We start from the raw sequence: 22,092 nt of genomic DNA, 5'->3' as shown, positions 1-22,092 counted from the left end.
GCTGCTACCACCCTGGTCCAAGCCACAATGATCCCTTGCTTCAATTATTGCTATAGATTCCTAATTTCCTTGCTTTCACCCTTACTCTTCCCACCTCCTTCAGTCTCTTCAGCTCAGTAGCCAGAGTGATGATTTTAAAATGTGAGTTGGGTCATATTCAAAACCATCTAATGGCTTCTATGTCAATGAGGGCAAAAGCCAAAGTTCTTATAATGACCAATAAGGCCCTACACGACATAGCCCTGCTACCACTGTGATCTCATCTCCTACTGCTCTCCCTCTCATTCATTCTGGGGCAGCTACACCGGCCTCTCAGTGTTCTTCACATTCATCAGTCTCACACCTGTCTTGGACCTTTTTGCCCTTACTCTGGGACCCTCTGCCTGGAATTCTTTCCATAGTTATCTACTTGACTTGCTCCCTTCCTTCCACTGGGTCTCTGATCAAATGACACCTTAATTGTGATGCTTATCTAAAATAGCATACTAGCTACTATTGGTTCTATACTATCTCCTACCCTGCTTTACTTCCCCCGCTGGCCACATTAAATGTTACCTCCATGAGGGTGGGGCCTGTTTTCTGTTTTGCTCATTGCAATATAAATGTGTGTATAAGTGTGTGTGTGTGTGTATGTATATAATACACATGTACGCGTGTGTGTATATATATACATGTATGTGTGTATATATATACACATGTATATATACATGTATGTGTGTATATATACCACATGCAGATGCTCCTCAACTTATGATGGGGTTATGTCTCAATAAACTCATCATAAGTTGAAACTATCGTAAGTCAAAAATGCATTTAATACACCTTAACCTACTTAGCATCATAGCTTAGCCTGGCTTACCTTACATGCGCTCAGAACACTTACATCAGCCTACTGTTGGGCGAAATCATCTAACTGAAAGCCTATCTTACAATAAAGTATAAAATATCTCAAGTAATTTATTGAATACTATACTGAAAGTGAAAAACAAAATGGTTGTATGAGTACTTGAAGTACGATTTCTGCTGAACGTGCATTGGTTTTGCACCATCATAAAGCTGGCACTATTATATACTATATAATCTTCTTATATATATGTATATATACAGATATATATATGCATGTATATATGTATATATACAGATATATATATGCATGTATATATGTATATATGCAGATATATATGGTGTATAATAGTTCCTGTCACATAGTAAGTGCTTAATAAATATCTGTTGAATAAATTAATAAGTTAATGAATGTCCAATTTTTTGTTTGTTGGATTGCTTGTCTGTTTGGTTTTTAAAGTGTCAAGTCCTAGGGAAACTAAGAGAAATAATCTGTCATTCATATCTTAGTGTGAATTCATTGACCCTTATCTACATTTTCCTAATAGAAAACTGAGATTAGCTTTATTAAAGAGGTGGCTTTTCTTGGATCTTGAATTTTTAAAAAAAAAATCTGGTATTTCTCTCATTACTATTTTGTTTCTTTTCTTCCTTTTATCACCACAGAACTTCAATAAGTAAGTTGAATGTATCAGAATCTATTCCTTGTTCATCTACTCATTCTTTAAGTTCTCATCACACCCTAAATCTAATTTCTTTTTTTTTCTCAGTCCTTTTGCTCCTCAGTTTGTCATGAACACCTACGATTATGAAACAGCACCTCCTTCAACTCTCTTCTTTTGGGTTCCTTAAGATGGCATATCTGGCTTCTTCTTCTTCTCTGTTTGTTGTTGTTATTGTTGTTCTCCATGACCCTTATATGTGGACATTTCTTAAGGTTTTCTCTTCAGCCACCTTGCCCTTCAGAAATCTCAAGAACTTTCACAGCATCAACTGTCAGCACTGAGTGACACCCAAGCCTATATACTTTTACATCTTTCTCAAGTCCCAGCTCCTCATCTTCAACTGCCTACTACCCAATGCTTCGTAGAATTATATGCTGGTGAAATGTTAATGCAGCCTGACTAGAAAACATAAAGGCATTGGCCCCCTCTGGTAGAGGGAGTAGAAAGTCATCTTTGGGTATCTACTTGCTTTGATGGAACCTGAGCAAATGTTCGAAGGGAGATTACATGTGTTGAGTATCTACTAAATTCTCTATATTCAAATATAAATACTTTTCTAATAAACTGTATAACATGTTTCATAGATTAGCAATAATTATTCTTTTTGAGACTTATTTTCGTTCTTGTTACCCAGGCTGGAGTGCAATGACGTGATCTTGGCTCACTGCAATCTCCACCTCCCACATTCAAGCGATTCTCCTGCCTCAGCCTCCTGAGTAGAGTAGCTGGGATTACAGGCATGTGCCACCACGCCCAATTAATTTTTTTGTATCATTAGTAGAGACAGGTTTCACCATATTGGTCAGGCTGCTCTCGAATTCCTGACCTCAGGTGATTCACCCACCTCAGCCTCCCAAAGTGCTGGGATTACAGGCGTGAGCCATTGCGACAAGCCTAGCAATAATTATTTTAGACAAATGTCTCTTTTGTCCCTTTCTACTTCTTATAGACCACTTTTATGCAACAAAAAGGATTTGGGCCTTGAGAACTCTTTGGCATAATATTAAGGCAGAAAATTGCTGTGTGGTAGATGCTATGAAGGATATAAGATACGGTACCAGACTTAAGAAATGTCACAGTTTAACTGGGAAAACAAGTCATTCACTCTGGAGAAGTGAATAAATCGAGAAGCAAATCCCAAGATAATATCATGTTACAGAGGAGTGAGATGCCAAAAAATGGTATAGCTCTGGAGTTTAGAGAAAGTTGAAATCACTTTCAGGAGGTTGGTGTGTTCAGGAATGGCGTCATGGAAGAGGCAGGACTTAAACTTATTCTTAAAGAAGTATTTCCCAAACTTTTAGCATTCTAGTTCCCAATTTTTGCTATGTGAACAAACTATCCATACTGTTTCTCCCATACTGCTCTTCATGTTGACACATTTTTTTCGTAAATACATTTTTCCTTGCCTTAAACCATCAAATCCATGAAATCACAGGTTTGATATGCTTTTGTGTTTGATGTGTGTTTGTGTTTCTAATACATATGAAACATATACAGTAAATACTCATTATATGGAAATAATTAGTTTTAGAAAAAGACCACTTAAATGGGATCAATCTATCCAAAAGGAATATCAGTCATTCATATTACATTTTGATGCAAACATTTGATTTGGATTTTAATATATAAATGAAACCAAAAATTATGAAAATAAGTAATTTTATTGCATGCTTAATAGATTATAAGATGTTGTTGCAACTATGGATGAACAAAATGTTATTTAATTGAATATTGAGTTTTTTTCTGATAAAATAATATAACTTTCATGACATGAATATTAGAGGACTTAAAAATGGACCTCTGTTGATCTTATAATACTCAAATTATTTTTTTAGTAATCTATAATATAATTCTCAAAAATCAGGGAAACCTCTGGATAAAAGTTATTATATCTAAAGCTCATAGTATATTAGAGTGACTATTTAGTTGTAAATATATAATTATCCAATATTGCAAATGCTCTGTTAAACAGAGAGTTATATTTTCTTTAAAAGCTGTTTAGTTTGGCCAGTTTCTTAACCTATTTTTTGCATAGTTTCCCTCTCTCCACAAAGGATACCAATTCTAATGGTATAGATAAAAGAAACTTCAGTTTTTCTTTTTCAAAAAAATCCTACTGGTTTTTATTGTATCTTATACAAGTGGGCCTCAAAGTCTTAAAACAGATTTCTGTTGTATCAATACTACTGAGGTATGGTAAATGCAAGTCCTATTTAAAACTAAAAATGACTTTTTAAACAACTGTTATTGAAAATAAAAAAAGAGTAGTTAACTGTCTTTCTTGAAATTAATTTCATTATTTCCTTTTCATAAATTTGAAAATCTTATAAGGTAAACATAATTCGTTTTTGTTAAGTAACTAGTTTAAGCCACAATGGGATCAAATTTTTCTAAAGGTAGGTTTATTAGGTTTAATTTAAATAAAGGTTATGAATTCACTTTAATATTATTTTGAATATAAAAATGTATTAATGAGGTTGAATAGTAAAGCAAGTAAAACTATATATCAAAGCAATATGAATAAAATTATGGCCTGTGATACAATTTTATATGAGACTTTGAAAAAAATTATTTTTTTACCTAATAGCATATAGATAATTATAAAATTATAATATACTGGTTTCATGATCACTTTACTAAGCTATAAATGCATTGCAATTTTAATTGTTATTTTGGAACTAAAAATAATAATTAAATGTATTTCCTGAATGTGAAATTTATTCCTTTTGTTGTTGTTGTTGCCCAGTTACTCAATTCTGGGTAGAGTATGATATAGGTTTACATCCATTTTATTTCCAACTGAAATGAGACAATTTCTGTCCTTGTTCTTGGTGCTTCTTAAGAAATACTTTCTTGTATACATAAGAAGATGAACATGGCAGTCCTCCCATATCCTGCTTCAAAAACTGATAAAATACTCAACCCAATGATAATGATTCCTTTTTAAAGGACTAAAAGATCTATAAAAAAAATTGCTAATTGGGCAACTTGGACACTCTGCATCATCTCTTGCAGAACCTCTGGTGACCTCTTGTGGAACCCTAGTGTTTCACAGAACCCTATTTGAGAAACTCTGCTTTACGTTTAATGAATACGGGTTAATGTAAACTCTTCTATGTAATTATTAATCTAAGAAGCTTTTTAAAACTGTTTACTACCTGAAGTCATGTTATCCGTACCTTGGGATACACTGTGTAAAAGGACAAGTAAAATATGGATATGTTTTAAAAAGGAATAAGAGCATGACAAATAAGGAGAATATTAGAACAAAGGTCAATGGGGCAAGGAGTTCCCTAACAAATAAACTGGCTGACATCAACAAAGAATTCATTAAGAGAAATAGGGAGGCCTAAAGTTGAGGGGGAAATTATGGGTGAGTTGTAGAAGCCTTGAATTAAGGAAGGAAATGGTCTTGAAAATCCACTAGGGTTTTGAGGATTGAGTAAAACTGGCTGAGAGTTACTAGGGGAAGATGAATTGGCTGAATGGGAAGAATCTGGAAGTAGACAGGCAAGTACAGAAATTGTAGTAAGTTATCCAAGTGTAAATGACAGCCAGAAAAAGAATGGTGGCAATTGAAATGAAGGAATGGGATAAATAAGAGACACATGGTGATAGAGTTGATGGTATCTGGGATCAACCTGATAATGAACATATTTCTTTTTTTTAAATTTATTTTATTTATTTATTTATTTTGAGATGGAGTCTCGTTCTGTTGCCCAGGCTGGAGTGCAGCGGCATGATCTCGGCTCACTGCAAGCTCTGCCTCCCGGGTTCACACCATTCTCCTGCCTCAGCCTCCCGAGTAGCTGGGACTGCAGGCGCCCGCCACCATGCCCAGCTAATTTTTGGTAGAGACGGGGTTGCACTATGTTAGCCAGGATGGTCTCGATCTCCTGACCTCGTGATCCCCCGATCTCGGCCTCCCAAAGTGCTGGGATTACAGGCGTGAGCCACTGCGCCTGGCAATGAACATATTTCTAATAGTGGTCATAGTATTTCCATTGTCAGAAGTATTAGAAATCTGGACTTGAGTGAAAAGTTTTGGAAATCATACTAGGCTGAGCTGTTTTCCAAGACTTACCAGCCAGTCATCCTTCCTGGCCTTGTACCCTGACTATTATTCCTACTATGTCCTGTAGGAATATGGACCTAGCAGTGCCATATTGTCTGACTTTTCTAGAAAAATTAAGAAATTCAGCTACTTTGTGAAATCTTCCCATTTTTAAACATCAACAATTCAACTTTTTGTTAAATAAAATATATGACAGACTAGATCTGGTTGCCAATTTGCAACCTCTGGAAATCTGTCTGCTGCTGCTTTTTTTTTTTCTTTTTTTTTTTGTGTGTGTGTGTGAGACGGAGTTTCGCTCTTGTTGCCCAGGCTGGAGTGCAATTGTGCAATCTCTGCTCACCGCAACCTTCGCCTCCCAGGTTCAAGCAATTCTCCTGCCTCAGCCTTCTGAATAGCTGGGATTATAGGCGTGCACCACCACGCCCGGTAATTTTGTATTTTTAGTAGAGACGGGGTTTCTCCAGGTTGGTCAGGCTGGTCTTGAACTCCCGACCTTAGGTGATTCACCCACCTTGGCCTCCCAAAGTGCTGGGATTACAGGTGTGAACCACCGCGCCCAGCCCTGTCTGCTGCTTTCTAAACGTCATCTTGAAATGTACTCAGACCAAGAGGTAATAGTCCCTTTTAGAAGCCTGTCTGTGTTATTCCTTATTAGTGGGAAGCTCATAGAAAGGCTTTTTATATTAGCTACTATTTTCCTTTTGTTGGAATGTTGATTTGAAAGTTACAAGCCTTTCTCTGCTTCTTCCCAGCCAGGTCTCTAGACAAACTTTATAACTTTGCTGATTGCTCTGGACTCCACCTGATATTTGCTCTAAATGCACTGCGTCGTAATCCCAATAACTCCTGGAACAGTTCTAGTGCCCTGAGTCTGTTGAAGTACAGCGCCAGCAAAAAGTACAACATTTCTTGGGAACTGGGTAATGGTAAGTAAGGATGTTACTTCCTCTGAATTGACAAAATAAAGGGGAAAAATAAGTTGGCTTGTGATACAGTCTCAATCAGACCATCTCTAGTGCCCTGGCCCAGAAAACATTTGTGATGTTTGGCCACTGAGTTGACTCTCCAAATGGTAAAAGACCAAATAGTGAAGGACAGTAGATTTAGTGAATACACACCATTTGCATCTATAATTATCTCTAGTTACCTCATTCCAAATATGGGGAAAATGCCACAAAATGGGAAATATACAGTGATTTATGACTAACAAATTGATTTTATAACCTGTTTGCACAGCCTGAGCTACCTTTTACAATGTGTGTTCTGTGGAACATTGGTCCTACAAGATGATCCTGCTAAAATAATAATTCAAAAGAGCTTTGGTCAAATATATTTGAGGACCTTTATACAGTATGTGAACCTCCTGAAGGATCACAGTACACATTAGTATATAAAAAGCTATAAGAAGTCTTGTTGCAAAGAAATCTGTTTGACATTTTTTAACCCAGCATTTCTTAAACAATTTCACCAAGGCTAGTTTCAAGGGTGTGCAGCCTGTGCTGTCACATAGGGCCCATGCTTAGAAAAGACCCATTTTTGGCTGGGCGTGGTGGCTCAGGCCTGTAATGCCAGCACTTTGGGAGGCCTAGGTAGGTGGATCACGAGGTCAAGAGTTTGAGACCAGCCTGGCCAACATGGTGAAACCCCGTCTCTATTAAAAATACAAAAATTAGCTGGTCATGGTGGCAGCCCCCTATAATCCCAGCTCCTTGGGAGGCTGAGGCAGGAGAATCGCTTGAACCCGAGAGGCGAAGGTTGCAGTGAGCTGAGATCATGCCACTGTACTCCAGCCCAGGAAACAGCAAGACTCCATCTCAAAAGAAAAAAAAAAAAGAAAAAAAGAGAAGAGACCCATTATTGCTTTCATTCTCTGCAGTCACCATCTTGAAATTCTTAATGCTTTTTTAACAAAGGGACTCATACTTTCATTTTTCACGGGGCCCTACAAATTATGTAGCCAGTCCTATTTAATCATTAAAGTGTGTGTGTGTGTGTGTGTGTAGCATAAGTTATCATTCATTCCATGGAACAATATTCCATGGAGCACAATTTGGAGAAATATTTCCTAAATCATGCTATATTCCCAATGATATATATTTATTTGTGACATATATGTTATTCTGTAGATTTCATGACTGTAATATTGAGTCAATATGGATTATAGTTAAAATTATTGATAGTATAGATATGAAAATGTGTGATTCTCAGATTAAAATACCTTTTGGTATACTTTAGAACAAAACAAACCAAGAATTCTCTTAAAATTACTGATGCAAATTCATTCCAGCATTTTCATTAACAGTCTTATATGTCTTTAGCTAACCCATATTTGTTTGGAGCACTATATGTGTGAGTGTGTGTGTGCCCATGTGTATTTATTGCATCCTGGAATTTGGATTTCTCAAAATAAGATGGCAAGGTAAGAAAAGAATAAATGTCCAACTTCCTACCCGTAGCCACTAACTGGAATGTAGCTCTCCGTTTCTTTCCTCTTTCTCTGCTTTTCTCTCTTCTTTACCTGTGGAAATTAGGGGATAGTTAGTGACCAAATGGAGACCTGTTGAGTTGACCTGAGGATACCATGACTGTAGGAGGCTCAGCTAGGATAGCCTGAGGGTTTTCATATTCCAGACTTGCCTGAGTATCATACATTTGACAACAAAGCAGGAATGATATGATCAGCTTTGGAGTAGGCCAAAGTATTACATTGTCAGTAAAGTCTTTCACTGATCCCTTTCCATACCATTTTCTATTTATATTTTTTTGACATTTTTTGGTATTTTATGTTTCTACTCATGACCACCCACCTAACCTTACCCTCCTCAAATATCAGGCTCTGCCCAACTTAGCTTTATTCTCCAAACAGAGCAAAATATTCTTCAAACAGGGCATGACACCTGCCGTGAGAGACCAATTGGGCATAATGGTTAAAAGAGATAAGTATCAGACACTAAAGAATGGTAGGTCTTTTGTTGAACTGGAGAATACATGCCCAAAGGCTTTGTTTGGTTTTCTTGTAAAACTATTGTGCTGCCTACATAAAACTGGTTTGTAAAAAATCTCAACTAATAATAGATACACCCAGATTAAATAAAACTTACCTACCCGTGATTGACGGGAATAATTATTCTAGGGTTTTTGGCATCTCTGAGTGTAGGAGCTTGTTAAACTAAATAAATTTACAATTGGCATAATTGGAGTGATTTTGTGGAGGGGGTGGGTTGGAGGAGAGAATATATACATCTTTCCATATACATCTATTCCAGACAAGTAAGAACTTGCCCCTCCCCATCAACCTCCTTCCTTCAGACAATGCTACATTGTTCAGAAAGGGAGCTAATTACACTTTAAAAAATGTTATTTAGACACTTTAGCCACACATCATTTGGTTCCCATCATCATCTTTTAAAGCGCCTCCTCAGGGCTTAACAACAACAAATAATTGTTTATAAGGAGAAGAAAAGGCACTGACATTGATAAAAAATAGGAATATAGATAGGAAAAGAACAAAATAATTCAATAAAGTGAAAAATATCCAATAATGTGTGTTTCTATAGGTCATTTTGAATCTCTAGTCAGAAAGTCTAAAGTTAGTGTTTTCCCGTTAAAGTGCATTTCTATTTTTTATGTAACCATATACATGATTAATAGATAATGCATGATTATTAATGATAAATAATAAATAATCATTTATTAAGGCTACATTTTAGAGTTTAAAGAATACATTTTAGAGTTTGAAGATTTATTTTGCTGTTTCTTTAATTCATTTTACAACTACTGATAGTTCTTCTTTACTAAAATCATCTCTCTTAAGATATCCAATGTGCAGTATTCTGCTCAAAACTATTCTGTGTTCTATATTCAGCCTCTTCCCCCTCAAAATATCTTCATGGACATGTTTCTCTAATCTTCTAGCCATTTTCTGCTTTGTAACCTTATCTTTTTGGACAGAGGTAATCATTTAATCATTATATTCACATTCAGGAAGGGACAATAGAACAGGTCAGTCTTCTTATCACTCATCTTTCCATATACCTACACCATGTTAACAAGTATTTTATCTCTAGAGCAAATCTAGCATTGGAAAAAAACAAAGTATAAGTTTCTTTGATTGTTTTTTCTAGAGTGGCTAAACTTTAAGTGACTAACCTACTTCTTTTCCTCTTCTTTGAAAGCAGTGAATAGTGTGGGCTACAGACCACAAAAGCAAGATATACCCAATATCAAGAGGCAAAGATGAGAAAGTTTAGGATGTTAAAGTATATGAAAGAATGACTTTCTTCGGCCAGGCATGGTTGCTCACATCTGTAATCCCAGCACTTTGGGAGGCCAAGATGGGAGGATTGCTTGAGGTCGGGAGTTTGACACCAGTCACAACATAGCAAGACTCCATCTCTACAAAAAACTAGAAAGTTAGCTGGGCATGGTAGCATGCACCTGTGATCCTGGCTACTTGGGAGACAGGGTCACTTGAGCCTGGGAGGTCAAGGCCGCAGTGAGCCATGATCATGCCACTGCACTCGAGCCTGAGTGACATGGTGAGACCCTGTCTCAAAAAAAAAGAGAAAAGAAAAGAAAATCAAAAGCAAAACAAAAAAAAAAAAATGACTTTCTTGACACCATACTTTTTTACAATTACTTTCTTTGGATATAAAATATTTCCCGAAATGTCCATAAATTGTAAACTCTGTAACTGATTGACATAATGTTACAGAGTTTTACATTTATTTTAACCATTGGTGAATTTAAAGTAAGAAAGAACTGGAGAAATTTTGAAGCTGGGACTCAAACTCTGGAAGTGTATATAAATTCTAGTCCAACTCCATTTCAGGGAAATGGTGTTTGTTCTTTAGAGGGCTATACTTAATCACAAAAATTACCTTAAGATAATGCAATACCTCTAATTGAATGAACACTGAACTACATTATGAACTATAAACGTGCTTCCCAAATACATCTGCCCATTTCTATAAGCAAGTAAAAGCTACTATAATTAATTACTGAATCAATCTTATATACTCATACCCATAACCTGACCTATATACATTCGTGCATTATTCTCTTATAATACTTAGTTATATGACTCAGTTCTCTGGAGCCTGTCTACTAAGTAATTTTGTAAAATCAAGTTTCTGACCTTAGAAAGTTGGAGATAATGATTCTTATGATTCTGGAAGAGCAGCTTGATTCATACATTACCTCAATATTTATTAAGCTTTTAGTCTGTGTTTAGGTGGATAAATGTATGATGTATTTACGTATTTTTTTCTTTTCTTTTTTTTTAGCATGTGCAGAATGGGTAGGTTTTTTACATAGGTGTACACATGCCATGGTGGTTTACTGCACCTATCAACCTGTCGTCTACCCTAGTTATTTGTCCTAATGATATCCCTCCCATTCCCTCTCACTCATGAGAGAGAACATGCAGTGAGAACATGCAGTGTTTGGTTTTCTCTTCCTGTATTAGTTTGCTGAGAATGATGGCTTCCAGCTTCATCCAGGTCACTGCAAAGGACATGAACTCATTCTTTTTATGGTTGCATAGTATTCCATAGTGTATATGTGCCACATTCTCTTTATCCACTCTATCATTGATGGGCATTTGTGTTGGTTCCAAGTCTTTGCTATTGTGAATAGTGCTACAGTAAACATATGTGTGCGTGTGTCTTTGTAGTAGAATGGTTTATAATCCTTTGAGTATATATTCCAGTAATGAGATTGCTAGGTCAAATGGTATTTCTATTCTAGATCCTTGAGGAATCACCACACTCTCTTCCACAATGGTTAAACTAATTTACACTCCCACCAACAGTGTAAAAGCATTCCTGTTTCTCCACATCTTCTCTAGCATCTGTTGTTTTCTGACTTTTTAATGATCGTAATTCTAACTGGCATGAGATGGTATCTCATTGTGGTTTTGATTTGCGTTTGTCTAAAGACCACTGATGATGAGCGTTTTTTCATATCTTTGTTGGCTGCATAAATGTCTTCTTTTGAAAAGTGTCTGTTCATATCCTTCACCCACTTTTTGATAGGGTCATTTGTTTTTCTCTTGTAAATTTGTTTAAGTTCCTTGTAGATTCTGAATATTAGCCCTTTGTCAGATGGATAGATTGCCAAAATTTTCTCTCATTCTGTAGGTTGCCTGTTCACTCTGATGATAGTTTCTTTTGCTGTGCAGAAACTCGTTAGTTTAATTAGATCCCATTTGTCAATTTTGGCTTTTGTTGCAATTGCTTTTGGTGTTTTAGTCATGAGGTCTTTGCCCATGCCTATGTCCTGAATGGTATTGCCTAGGTTTTCTTCTAGGGATTTTATGGTTTTAGGTCTTATGTTTAATCTTTAATCCATCTTGAGTTAATTTTTGTTTAAGGTGTAAGCCAGGGGTCCAGTTTCAGTTTTCTGCATATGGCTAGCCAGTTTTCCCAACACCATTTATTAAACAGGGAATCCTTTCCCCATTGCTTGTTTTTGTCAGGTTTATCAAAGCTGACAAATTGTAGATGTGTGATGTGTGATGTTAGATGTGTGTAGATGTGTGATATTATTTGTAGATGTGTAGATGTGTGATGTTATTTCTGAGACCTCTGTTCTGTTCCATTGGTCTATATATCTGTTTTGGTACCAGTACCATGCTGTTTTGGTTACTGTAGCCTCATAGTATAGTTTGAAATCAGGTAGCATCATGCCTCCAGCTTTGTTCTTTTTGCTTAGGATTGTCCTGACTATATGGGCTCTTTTTTAGCTCCATATGAAATATGAAATTTAAAGTATTTTTTTCTAATTCTGTGAAGAAAGTCAATGGTAGCTTGATAGGAATAACATTGAATCTATAAATTACTTTGAACAGTATGGCCATTTTCACAATATTGATTCTTCCTATTCATGAGTATGAAAGGTTTTTTCGTTTGTTGTGTCCTCTCTTATTTTCTTGAGCAATGGTTTGTAGTTCTCCTTGAAGAGGTCCTTCACATCCCTTATAAGTTGGATTCCTAGGTACTTTTTTCTCTTTGTAGCAATTGTGAATGGGAATTTACTCGTGATTTGGCTCTCTGTTTGTCTATTATTGGTGTATAGGAATATTTCTGATTTTTGTACTCTGATTTTGTATCCTGAGACATTGGTGAAGTTGCTTATCAGCTTAAGGAGTTTTGGGGCTGAGATGATGGGGTTTTCTAAATATACAATCATGTCATCTGCATATGGAGATAATTTGACTTCCTCTCTTCCTATTTGAATTCACTTTATTTCTTTCTCTTGACTAATTGCCCTGGCCAGAAATTCCAATACTGTGCTGAATAGGAGTGGTAAGAGAGGGCATCCTTGTCTTGTGCTAGTTTTCAAAGGGCATGCTTCCAGTTTTTGCCCATTAGTATGATATTGGCTGTGGATTTGTCATAAACAGCTATTTTGAGATATGGTCCATCAATACCTAGTTTATTGAATGCTTCTAGAATGAAGGGGTGTTGAATTTTATCAAAGGACTTTTCTGCATCTATTAATTATTATTTCCATTCTTTTGCTGAGGAGTGTTTTGCTTCCAATTGTGTGGTCAATTTTGGAATAAATGCAATGTGGTGCTGAGAAGAACGTATATTCTGTTGATTTGGAGTGGAGAGTTCTGTAGATGTCTATTGGGCCTGCTTGGTCCAGAGCTGAGTTCAAGTCCTGAATATCCTTGTTAATTTTCTGTCTCGTTGATCTGTCTAGCATTGACAGTGGGGTGTTAAAGTCTCCCACTATTATTGTGTGGGAGTCTAAGTCTCTTTGTAGGTCTCTAAGAACTTGCTTTATGAATCTGGGTGCTCCTGTATTGGGTGCATATATGTTTAAGATAGTTAGCTCTTCTTGTTGCATTGATCCCTTTACCATTATGTAATGCCCTTCTTTGTCTTTGTTTGTTTAAACTCTGTTTTGTCAGAGACTAGGATTGCAACCCCTGCTTTTTTTTTTTCTTTCTTTCCATTTGCTTGGTAAATATTCCTCCATCCCTTTATTTTGAGCCTATGTCTGTCTTTGCAGTTGAGATGGGTCTCCTGAACACAGCACACCAACAGGTCTTGACTCTATCCAATTTGCCAGTCTGTGTCTTTTAATTGGGGCATTTAGCCCATTTACATTTAAGGTTAATATTGTTATGTGTGAATTTGATCCTGTCATTATGATGCTAGCTGGTTGTTTAGCCCATTAGTTGATGCAGTTTCTTCATAGTGTCATTGGTCTTTACATTTTGGTATGTTTTTGCAGTGGCTGGTACCAGTTTTTCCTTTCCACATTAAATGCTTCCTTCAGGACTCTTGTAAGGCAGGCCTGGTGGTGACAAAATCCCTAGTGTTTTCTTGTCTCTAAAGGATTTTATTTCTCCTTCACTTATGATGCTTAGATTGGCTGGATATGAAATTCTGGGTCGAAAATTATTTTCTTTAATAATGTTGAATGTTTGCCCCCACTCTCTTCTGGCTTGTAGGGTTTCTGCAGAGACATCTGCTGTTAGTCTGATGAGCTTCCCTTTGTGGGTAACCTGACCTTTCTCTCTGACTGCCCTTAACATTTTTTCCTTCATTTCAACCTTGGTGAATCTAACGATTATGTGTCTTGGGGTTGCTCTTCTCAAAGAGTATCTTTGTGGTGGCCTCTGTATTTCCTGAATTTGAATGTTGACCTGTCTTGCTATGTTGGAGAAGTTCTCCTGGATAATATCCTGAAGTGTGTTTTCCAACTTGGTTCCATTCTCCCCATCATTTTCAGGTACACCATCAAATGTAGGTTTGGTCTTTTTACATAGTCCCATACTTCTTGCAGGCTTTGTTTGTTTCTTTTCATGCTTTTTCCTTAATCTTGTCTTCATGCTTTATTTCATTAGTTGATAATCAATCTCCGATATCCTTTCTTCCGCTTGATTGATTTAGCTGTTGACGCTTGTGCATGCTTCACAAAGTTCTTGTGCTGTGTTTTTCAACTCCATCATGTCATTTATATACTTCTCTAAACTGGTTATTCTAATTAGCAATTCCTTTAGTCTTTCATCAAGTTTCTTAGCTTTCATGCATTGGGTTAGAACATGTTCCTTTAGCTCAGAGGAGCTTTTTATTACCCACCTTCTGAAGCCTACTTCTGCCAATTCATCAAATTCATTCTCTGTCCAGTTTTGTTCCCTTGCTGGCAAGGAGTTGTGATCCTTTGGAGGAGAAGAGGCATTCTGGTTTTTGGAATTTTCAGCCTTTTGTGCTGGTTTTTCCTCATCTTCTTGGATTTATCTACTTATGGTCTTTGCTGTTAGTGACCTTCAGATGGAGCTTTTGCATGGTCGTCCTTTTTGTTGATGTTGATGCTATTGCTTTCTGTTTGTTAGTTTTCCTTCTAACAGTCAGGCTCCAGGTCTGTTGGAGTTTGCTGGAGGTCCACTCCAAACCCTGTTTGCCTGGGCATCACCAGAGAAGCCTGCAGAACAGCAAAGATTGCTGCCTACTCCTTCTTCTGGAAGCTTCATCCCATCAGGAGGCACTGGGGTCAGGGACCCACTTGAGGAGGCAGTCTCCCTTAGCAGAGCTTGATTGCTGTTCTGGGAGATCCACTGCTCTCTTCAGAGCTGGCAGGCAGGGACGTTTAAGTCTGCTGAAGCTGCACCCACAGCTGCCCCTACCCCCAGGTGCTCTGTCCCAGGGAGATGGTAGTTTGATCTAAAAGCCCCTGACTAGGGCTGCTGCCTTTCTTTCAAAGATGCGCTGCGCAGAGAGGAGGAATCTAGAGAGGCTGTCTGGCTACAGTGGCTTTGCTGTGCTGCGGTGGGCTCCACCCCGTCTGAACTTCCCAGCAGCTTTCTTTACACTGTGAGGGGAAAACTACCTACTCAAGCCTCAGTAATGGTGGACATCCCTCCCCCAACCAAGCTCAAGCGTCCCAGGTCGACTTCAGACTGCTGTGCTGGCAATGAGAATTTCAAGCCAGTGAATCTTAGCTTGCTGTTCTCTGTGGGTGCAGGATCTGCTGAGCAAGACCACTTGGCTCCCTGGCTTCAGCCCTCTTTTCAGGGGAGCGAACAGTTCTGTCTCACTGGCATTCCAGGTGCCACTGGGGTACAAAAAAACTCCTGCAGCTAGCTCAGTGTCTGCTCAAATGGCTGCCCAGTTTTGTGCCTGAAACCAGGGACCCTGGTGGTGTAGGCGCCTGAGGGAATCTCCTGGTATGTGGGTTGTGAAGACCATGGGAAAGGCGTCATATCTGGGCCAGCAAGCACTGTCCATCACAGCATAGTCCCTCATGGCTTCTCTTGGCTAGGGGAGAGAGTTCCCTGACCTCTTGCACTTCCTGGATGAGGTGATGCCCCACCCTGCTTCTGCTTATCCTCCGGGGGCTGCACCCACTGTCTAACCAGTCCCAATGAGATGAATGGGGTACCTCAGTTGGAAATGCAGAAATCACCTGCCTTCTGTGTTGGTCTTGCTGGGAGCTGCAGACCGGAGCTGTTCCTATTTGGCCATCTTGCCAGGGAATTATTTTTATGTTCATTTATGTATAATGTATAAATGTGCATTTATATATTTTGATCCTATATTTTTATGTGTATATAACACGTGAAAGCCAAACATAAAATTCAATCACAGTCTACATATTGTCAATTATTTATGAGGATAGGTCACAGCTAAGAGCTTTATTGAACTGTATTTTCAGAAGATAGAGTTTTGATAGTTAGGGAAGGAGAGCAGGGGAAAAGAGGAGGAGGAAGGAGAAAAACAAGAAACCATATAGTCTCTTTACCTGCTTTATTTTCTCAGTTTTCTCTTCCTGTCTGCTTCTCTCCTTCAACCTTCATCTTCTCAATTCTTTCCCCACACACTCTTATTCAGAAACATACTCTCATGGTGTTTAGTCATTCTTGCATTAACTATGTGTGAAGCACCTGCAAAATATGCCTAGTACTATTTTTTTTTCTTTTTTATTCTTCTTTTTTTGGAGACAGAGTTTTGCTCTGTCACCCAGGTTCAAGTGCAGTGGTGCAATCCCGGCCCATTGAAATCTCCATCTCCTGGATTCAGGCGATTCTCCTGCCTTGCATCCTGAGTGGATGGGATTACAGGCATGCACCACCACGCCCAACTAATTTTTGTATCTTTAGTAGCAATGGGGTTTCACCATATTGGCCAGGCTGGTCTTGAACTCCTGACCTCAAATGATTCACCTGCCTTAGCCTCCCAAAGTGCTAGGATTATAGGCGTGAGCCACCACACCCGGCCCGCACCTGCCAAATATGCCAAATGTGAAATGGGAGTTGGAAGAATCCTTGAATTCCTTCTCTGCCCACTACTTTATAGCTTGGCATAACATACTATGATACAGAGTGAATATACAGAACAAAGAAATTCTAGTCTCCAGGAGTTTATTATCTAAAGGTAAAGTTAGGATAAATTTAAAACCATTAAACTATTTAACTCTCATATGCTAGAACTGGAGGAATCTCTTATAGTTTGAAAGATGTGAAGAACTGAATCAGGAAAATTGTTAAACCAACAAATAATATAGAATAAAAGTATAAATTAATTTGCAAATGTATTCATAAATTCATAGCTTACATTTTTAAGCACTTAAGTTAATTGTCTTTTGATTATTAAGGGAAGTGAGTGAAGTTTGAATTACATTGGTTCTTGGAGTTCATTATCATGGTGGAGAACCATGTTCTCTCACTAAAATTCTGGTTACTGTCACAGTTAGATAGTTACAGAAAACATTTGTGGGACAGCTGCTGTATAAACTCCATTTTCATGCTGCTGATAAAGACATACCCAAGACTGGTAATTTATAAAGAAAAAGAGTTTAATGGACTCAGAGTTCCATGTGTCTGGGGAGGCCTCACAATCATGGCAGAAGGTGAAAGGCATGTATTACATGGCAGCAGCCAGAATCGAATTAAAAAAACAAGCAAAAGGGGAAACCCCTTATAAGATCATCAGAACTTGTGAGACTTATTCACTACCACGAGAACAGTATGGGGGAAACTGACCCTGTGATTCAAGTATCTCCCACCAGGTCCCTCCCACAACACATGGGAATTATGGGAGCTACAATTCAAGATGAGATTTGAGTGGGGACACAGCCAAACCATATCATTCTACCCCGGCTTCTCCCAAATCTCATGTCCTCACATTTAAAAACCAATCATGCCTTCCCAACAGTACCCCAAAGTCTTAACTCATTTCAGCATTAACTCAAAAGTACACAGTCCAAGGTCTCATCTGAGACAAGACAAGTCCCTTCTGCCTATTAGCCTGTGAAATCAAAAGCAAGTTAGTTACTTCCTAGATAAATGGTAGTACAAGTATTGGATAAATACAGCTGTTCTAAATGGGAGAAATTAGCCAAAACAAAGAGGCTAATGGCCTCATGCAAGTCTGAAATCGAGCAGGGCAGTCAAATCATAAAGCTCCAGAATGATCTCCTTTGACTCCATATCTCACATCCAGGTCACACTGATGCAAAAGGTGGGTTCCCGTGGTCTTGGGCAGTTCTGCGAACCCTGTGGCTTTGCTGGGTACAGCCCCACTCCTGGCTGCCTTAATGGGCTGCCATTGAGTGTCTGGAGCTTTTTTGAGGTCTAGAGGATGTTGGCCCTCTTCTCACGGCTCCACTAGGCAGTGCCCCAGTGGGGACTCTTTGTGGGGGCATCAACCCCATATCTCCCTTCCACACTGCCCTAGCAGAGGTTCTCCATGAGGGCTTCACCCCGGTAGCAAACTTCTTCCTGGACATCCAGGCATTTTCATACATCCTCTGAAAGCTAGGCAGAGGTTCCCAAACCTCAGTTCTTGACTTCTGTGCACTTGCAGGCTCAGTACCACATGGAAGCTGCCAAGGCTTGGAGCTTGCACCTTCTGAAGCCATGGCCTGAACTGTACCTTTGCCCTTTTTAGCCATGGCTAGAGTGACTGGGATGAAGGGCACCAAGCTCACAGGCTGCACAGAGAAGGGAGGCCTTAAGCCCAGCCCACAAAACCATTTTTTCCTCCTAGGCCTCCAGGCCAGTGGTGGGAGGGACTGCTGTTTATGTCTCTGACGTGCCCTGGAGACATTCTTCCCCTTGTCTTGGCAATTAATGTTTGGCTCCTTGTTACTTATGCAAATTTCTCCAGCAGGCTTGAATTTCTCCTCAGAAAATGGGTTTTTCTTTTCTATCACATAATCAGGCTGCAAATTTTTGAAACTTTTATGCTCTGTTTCCCTTTTAAGACTGAATGTTTTTAACAGCACCCAAGTCGTCTCTTGAATGCTTTGCTGTTTAGAAATTTCTTAGCTGGGTGTGGTGGCTCAGGCCTGTAATTCCAGCACTTTGGGAGGCCAAGGTGGGTGGATCACTTGGGGTCAGGAGTTTGAGACCAGCCTGACCAACATAGTGAAACCCCATCTGTACTAAAAATACACAATTAGTCAGGCGTGGCGATGCATGCCTGTAATCCCAGCTACTTGGAAAGCTAAGGCAGGAGAATCACTTGAACCTGGGAGGCAGAGGTTGCAGTGAGCCAGGATTGTGCCATTGTACTATTGCACTCTAGCATGGGCAATAAGAGCGAAATTCTATCTCAAAAAAAAAAGGGAAATTTCTTCTGCCAGATTCCCTAAATCATCCCCCTCAAGTTCAAAGTTCCACATATCTCTAGGGCAGGGGCAAAATACTGCCAGCCTCTTTGTTAAAACATAGCAAGAGTCACCTTTACTACCATTCTCAACGAGTTCCTCATCTCCATCTGAGACCATCTCAGCTTGGATGATTTCTTTCTTTCTTTCTTTTTTTTTTTTTTTTTTTGAGATGGAGTATCACTTTGTCACCCAGGCTGGAGTGCAGTGGCATGATCTTGGCTCACTGCAACCTCTGCCTCCTGGATTAAAGCTATTCTCCTGCCTCAGCCTCCTAAGTACCTGGGATTACAGGTGTGTGCCACCATGCCCAGATAATTTTTTTGTATTCTTAGTAGTGACGGGGTTTCACTATGTTGGCCAGGCTGGTTTTGAACTTGTGACCTCAAGTGATCCACCTGTCTCAACCTCCCAAAGTGTTGGGATTACAGGCATGAGCCACTGTGCCTGGTCCTCAGCTTGGATTTCATTGTCCATATTATTATCAGCATTTTGGTCAAAGTCATTCAACAAGTCTCTAGGAAGTTCCAAACTTTCACACATTTTGCTGTCTTCTTCTGAGCCCTTCAAACTGTTCCAACCTCTGCCTGTTACCCAATTTCAAAGTTGCTTCCACATTTTCAGGTATCTTTACAGCAGTAACCCACTACCCAGTACCAATTTACTGCATTAGTCCCTGTTCATGCTGCTGATAGAGATATATCCAAGACTGGGTAATTTATAAAGAAAAAGAGGTTTAATGGACTCACAGTTCCACGTGGATGGGGAGGCCTCACAATCATGGTGGAAGGCAAAAGGCACATCTTATATGGCAGCAGTCAAGAGAGAAGGAAAACCATGCCAAAGAGGAAACCCCTTATAAAATCATCAGATCTTGTGAGACTTATTCACTACCACGAGAACAGTATGAGGGAACTACCCTTGTGATTCAGTTGTCTCCCACTGGGTCCCTCCCACAACACTTAGGAATTATGGGAGCTACAATTCAAGATTAGATTTGGGTGGGGACACAGCCAAACCATATTAGCTGCTATGTGTGTGAAGGTTGAATGAATCATTGGTATGACCAAAGTCTTCATTTGTTTTGTTTTTCTCACTGATATGAGCCACCACTGCAGAGAAAATGGACACTTTAAGGACCATAATAAATAATTATCCTCACTTTCTACTCATTTCTTTTCTTCTTTTTCTTTTTCTTTTTTTTTTGTTTTTGAGATGGAATTTTGCTCTTGTTGCCCAGGTGGAGTGCAATGGCATGATCGCTGCTCACCGCAACCTCCGCCTCCCAGGTTCAAGTGATTCTCCTGCCTCAGCCTGCCTCGTAGCTGGGATTACAGGCATGCACCACCACATCTGGCTAATTTTGTATTTTCAGTAGAGATGGGGTTTCTCTGTGTTTGTCAGGCTGGTCTTGAACTCCTGACCTCGGGTGATCCTCCCGCCTCAGCCTCCCAAAGTGCTGGGATTACAGGGGTGAGCTCCTGTACCTGGCCTACTCATTTCTTAAATACTCACCTTTGTTTTCTCAGAACAGGATACTATGAAGAAGAACACACTTAACTGAAATGGTCCAATAGAATTCTTGCCTATTTTTAAATATTTTAAAACCTTTCCAATAACTTGTAAAAGTGAAGACTGAATCTGTTGTCAAGGCTTACCTCATTGACACACCATTGACTTCTCTATCCAAATGAGATTGACAAGGGACAGAAAACCTGATATGGTCATTTTTTGGCTTGGAGTACTAGACATGCTCCAGGAGACAGTTCACACAATGTGAGGCCAACTCCTTACCTCATTTAGAAAACTGTAAGCTATGATTATGACTATATGACATCCTGGAAAAGGTAAAATCGTATACAGAGAGTAAATAGATCAGTCGTTGCCAGTAGTTAGGGAGGAGTAATGAATGGAGGGAGGAATAAATGGACAGAGTATGTGGGATTTTTAGGATGGTGAACTTATTCTCTATGGCACTGTAATGGTGTATACGTGACATTTTGCACCTTTCAAAACTCACACAACTGTATAACAGGAAGAGTAAACCTAAATGTAGACTATGGATTTCAGTTGATAATGATGTGTCAATGGTAGTTTATTATTTGTAACAACTGTATCAGATCAAGGCAAGATAATAAAGGTAAATTGTGTGTGTGTGTGTGTGTGTAAGGGACAAACTATACGGGTACTCTCTGCTCAATTTTCTATGAACCTAAAATTGCTCTAAAAATAAAAATAAAGTTTATTAATTAGGAAAAAAGACTGTGAGTCATGATGAAGACCTACTTTTTGGAAATATGAATATCATTTGCAGGATTGTTTCACTCATATTAAGGACAACACAAGAAGCAGTTAAAAGAGTATTTTGGACAAAATATTTCATGTCTCCAAAGAGGATATACAAATGACAAGCAAGTACATGAAAAAATGCTCGACATCACTAGCCATCAAGGAAAAGCAAATCAAAACCGCAATTAAATACCACTTCACTCTTACTAGGATGGCCACATTTTAAAAAGGCAAAGTAAAGTAACAAATGTTGACAAGGTTGTGGAGAAACTGAAACCTTCACACACTGCTGGTGGGAATGTCAAATGGTACAGCCACTTTGGAAAACAGTCTGGTAGATCCTCAGAAAGTTAAACATAAAATTACCAAGTAACCTAACAATTCCACTTCTAGATATATATCCAAGAGAAATGAAAACATACGTCCATACAAAAACTTCTACATGAATGTTAATAACAGAATTACTTTTAATAGCAAAAAAAAGTGGAAACAATCTAAATGCCTATCAATTGATGACTTGATAAATGACAC

The 22,092-nt window shown here is 38.7% G+C and overlaps 1 protein-coding gene across 4 annotated transcripts in view; it reads left to right on the top strand.

The window, feature by feature from the left end:
* The window catches only part of HPSE2 (heparanase 2 (inactive)), a 779,029-nt gene that overhangs the window by 480,576 nt on the left and 276,361 nt on the right, over nt 1-22,092 (top strand). For 2 of the 4 annotated variants that reach the window (XM_025396835.1, XM_025396836.1), the window contains exon 4: nt 6,399-6,572. The exons of the other annotated variants lie outside the window; for them this stretch is intronic. In XM_025396835.1, coding sequence (XP_025252620.1) covers nt 6,399-6,572 — 174 coding nt within the window. The remainder of the gene's footprint in view (nt 1-6,398; nt 6,573-22,092) is intronic. 4 annotated transcript variants of the gene reach the window in all.

The sequence above is a fragment of the Theropithecus gelada genome, chromosome 9 (genome assembly GCF_003255815.1).
Source record: "Theropithecus gelada isolate Dixy chromosome 9, Tgel_1.0, whole genome shotgun sequence".
Lineage (NCBI taxonomy): Eukaryota > Metazoa > Chordata > Mammalia > Primates > Cercopithecidae > Theropithecus > Theropithecus gelada.
Note: the sequence above shows the minus strand (reverse complement) of the source record. Positions and strands in the feature narration are given on the sequence as shown.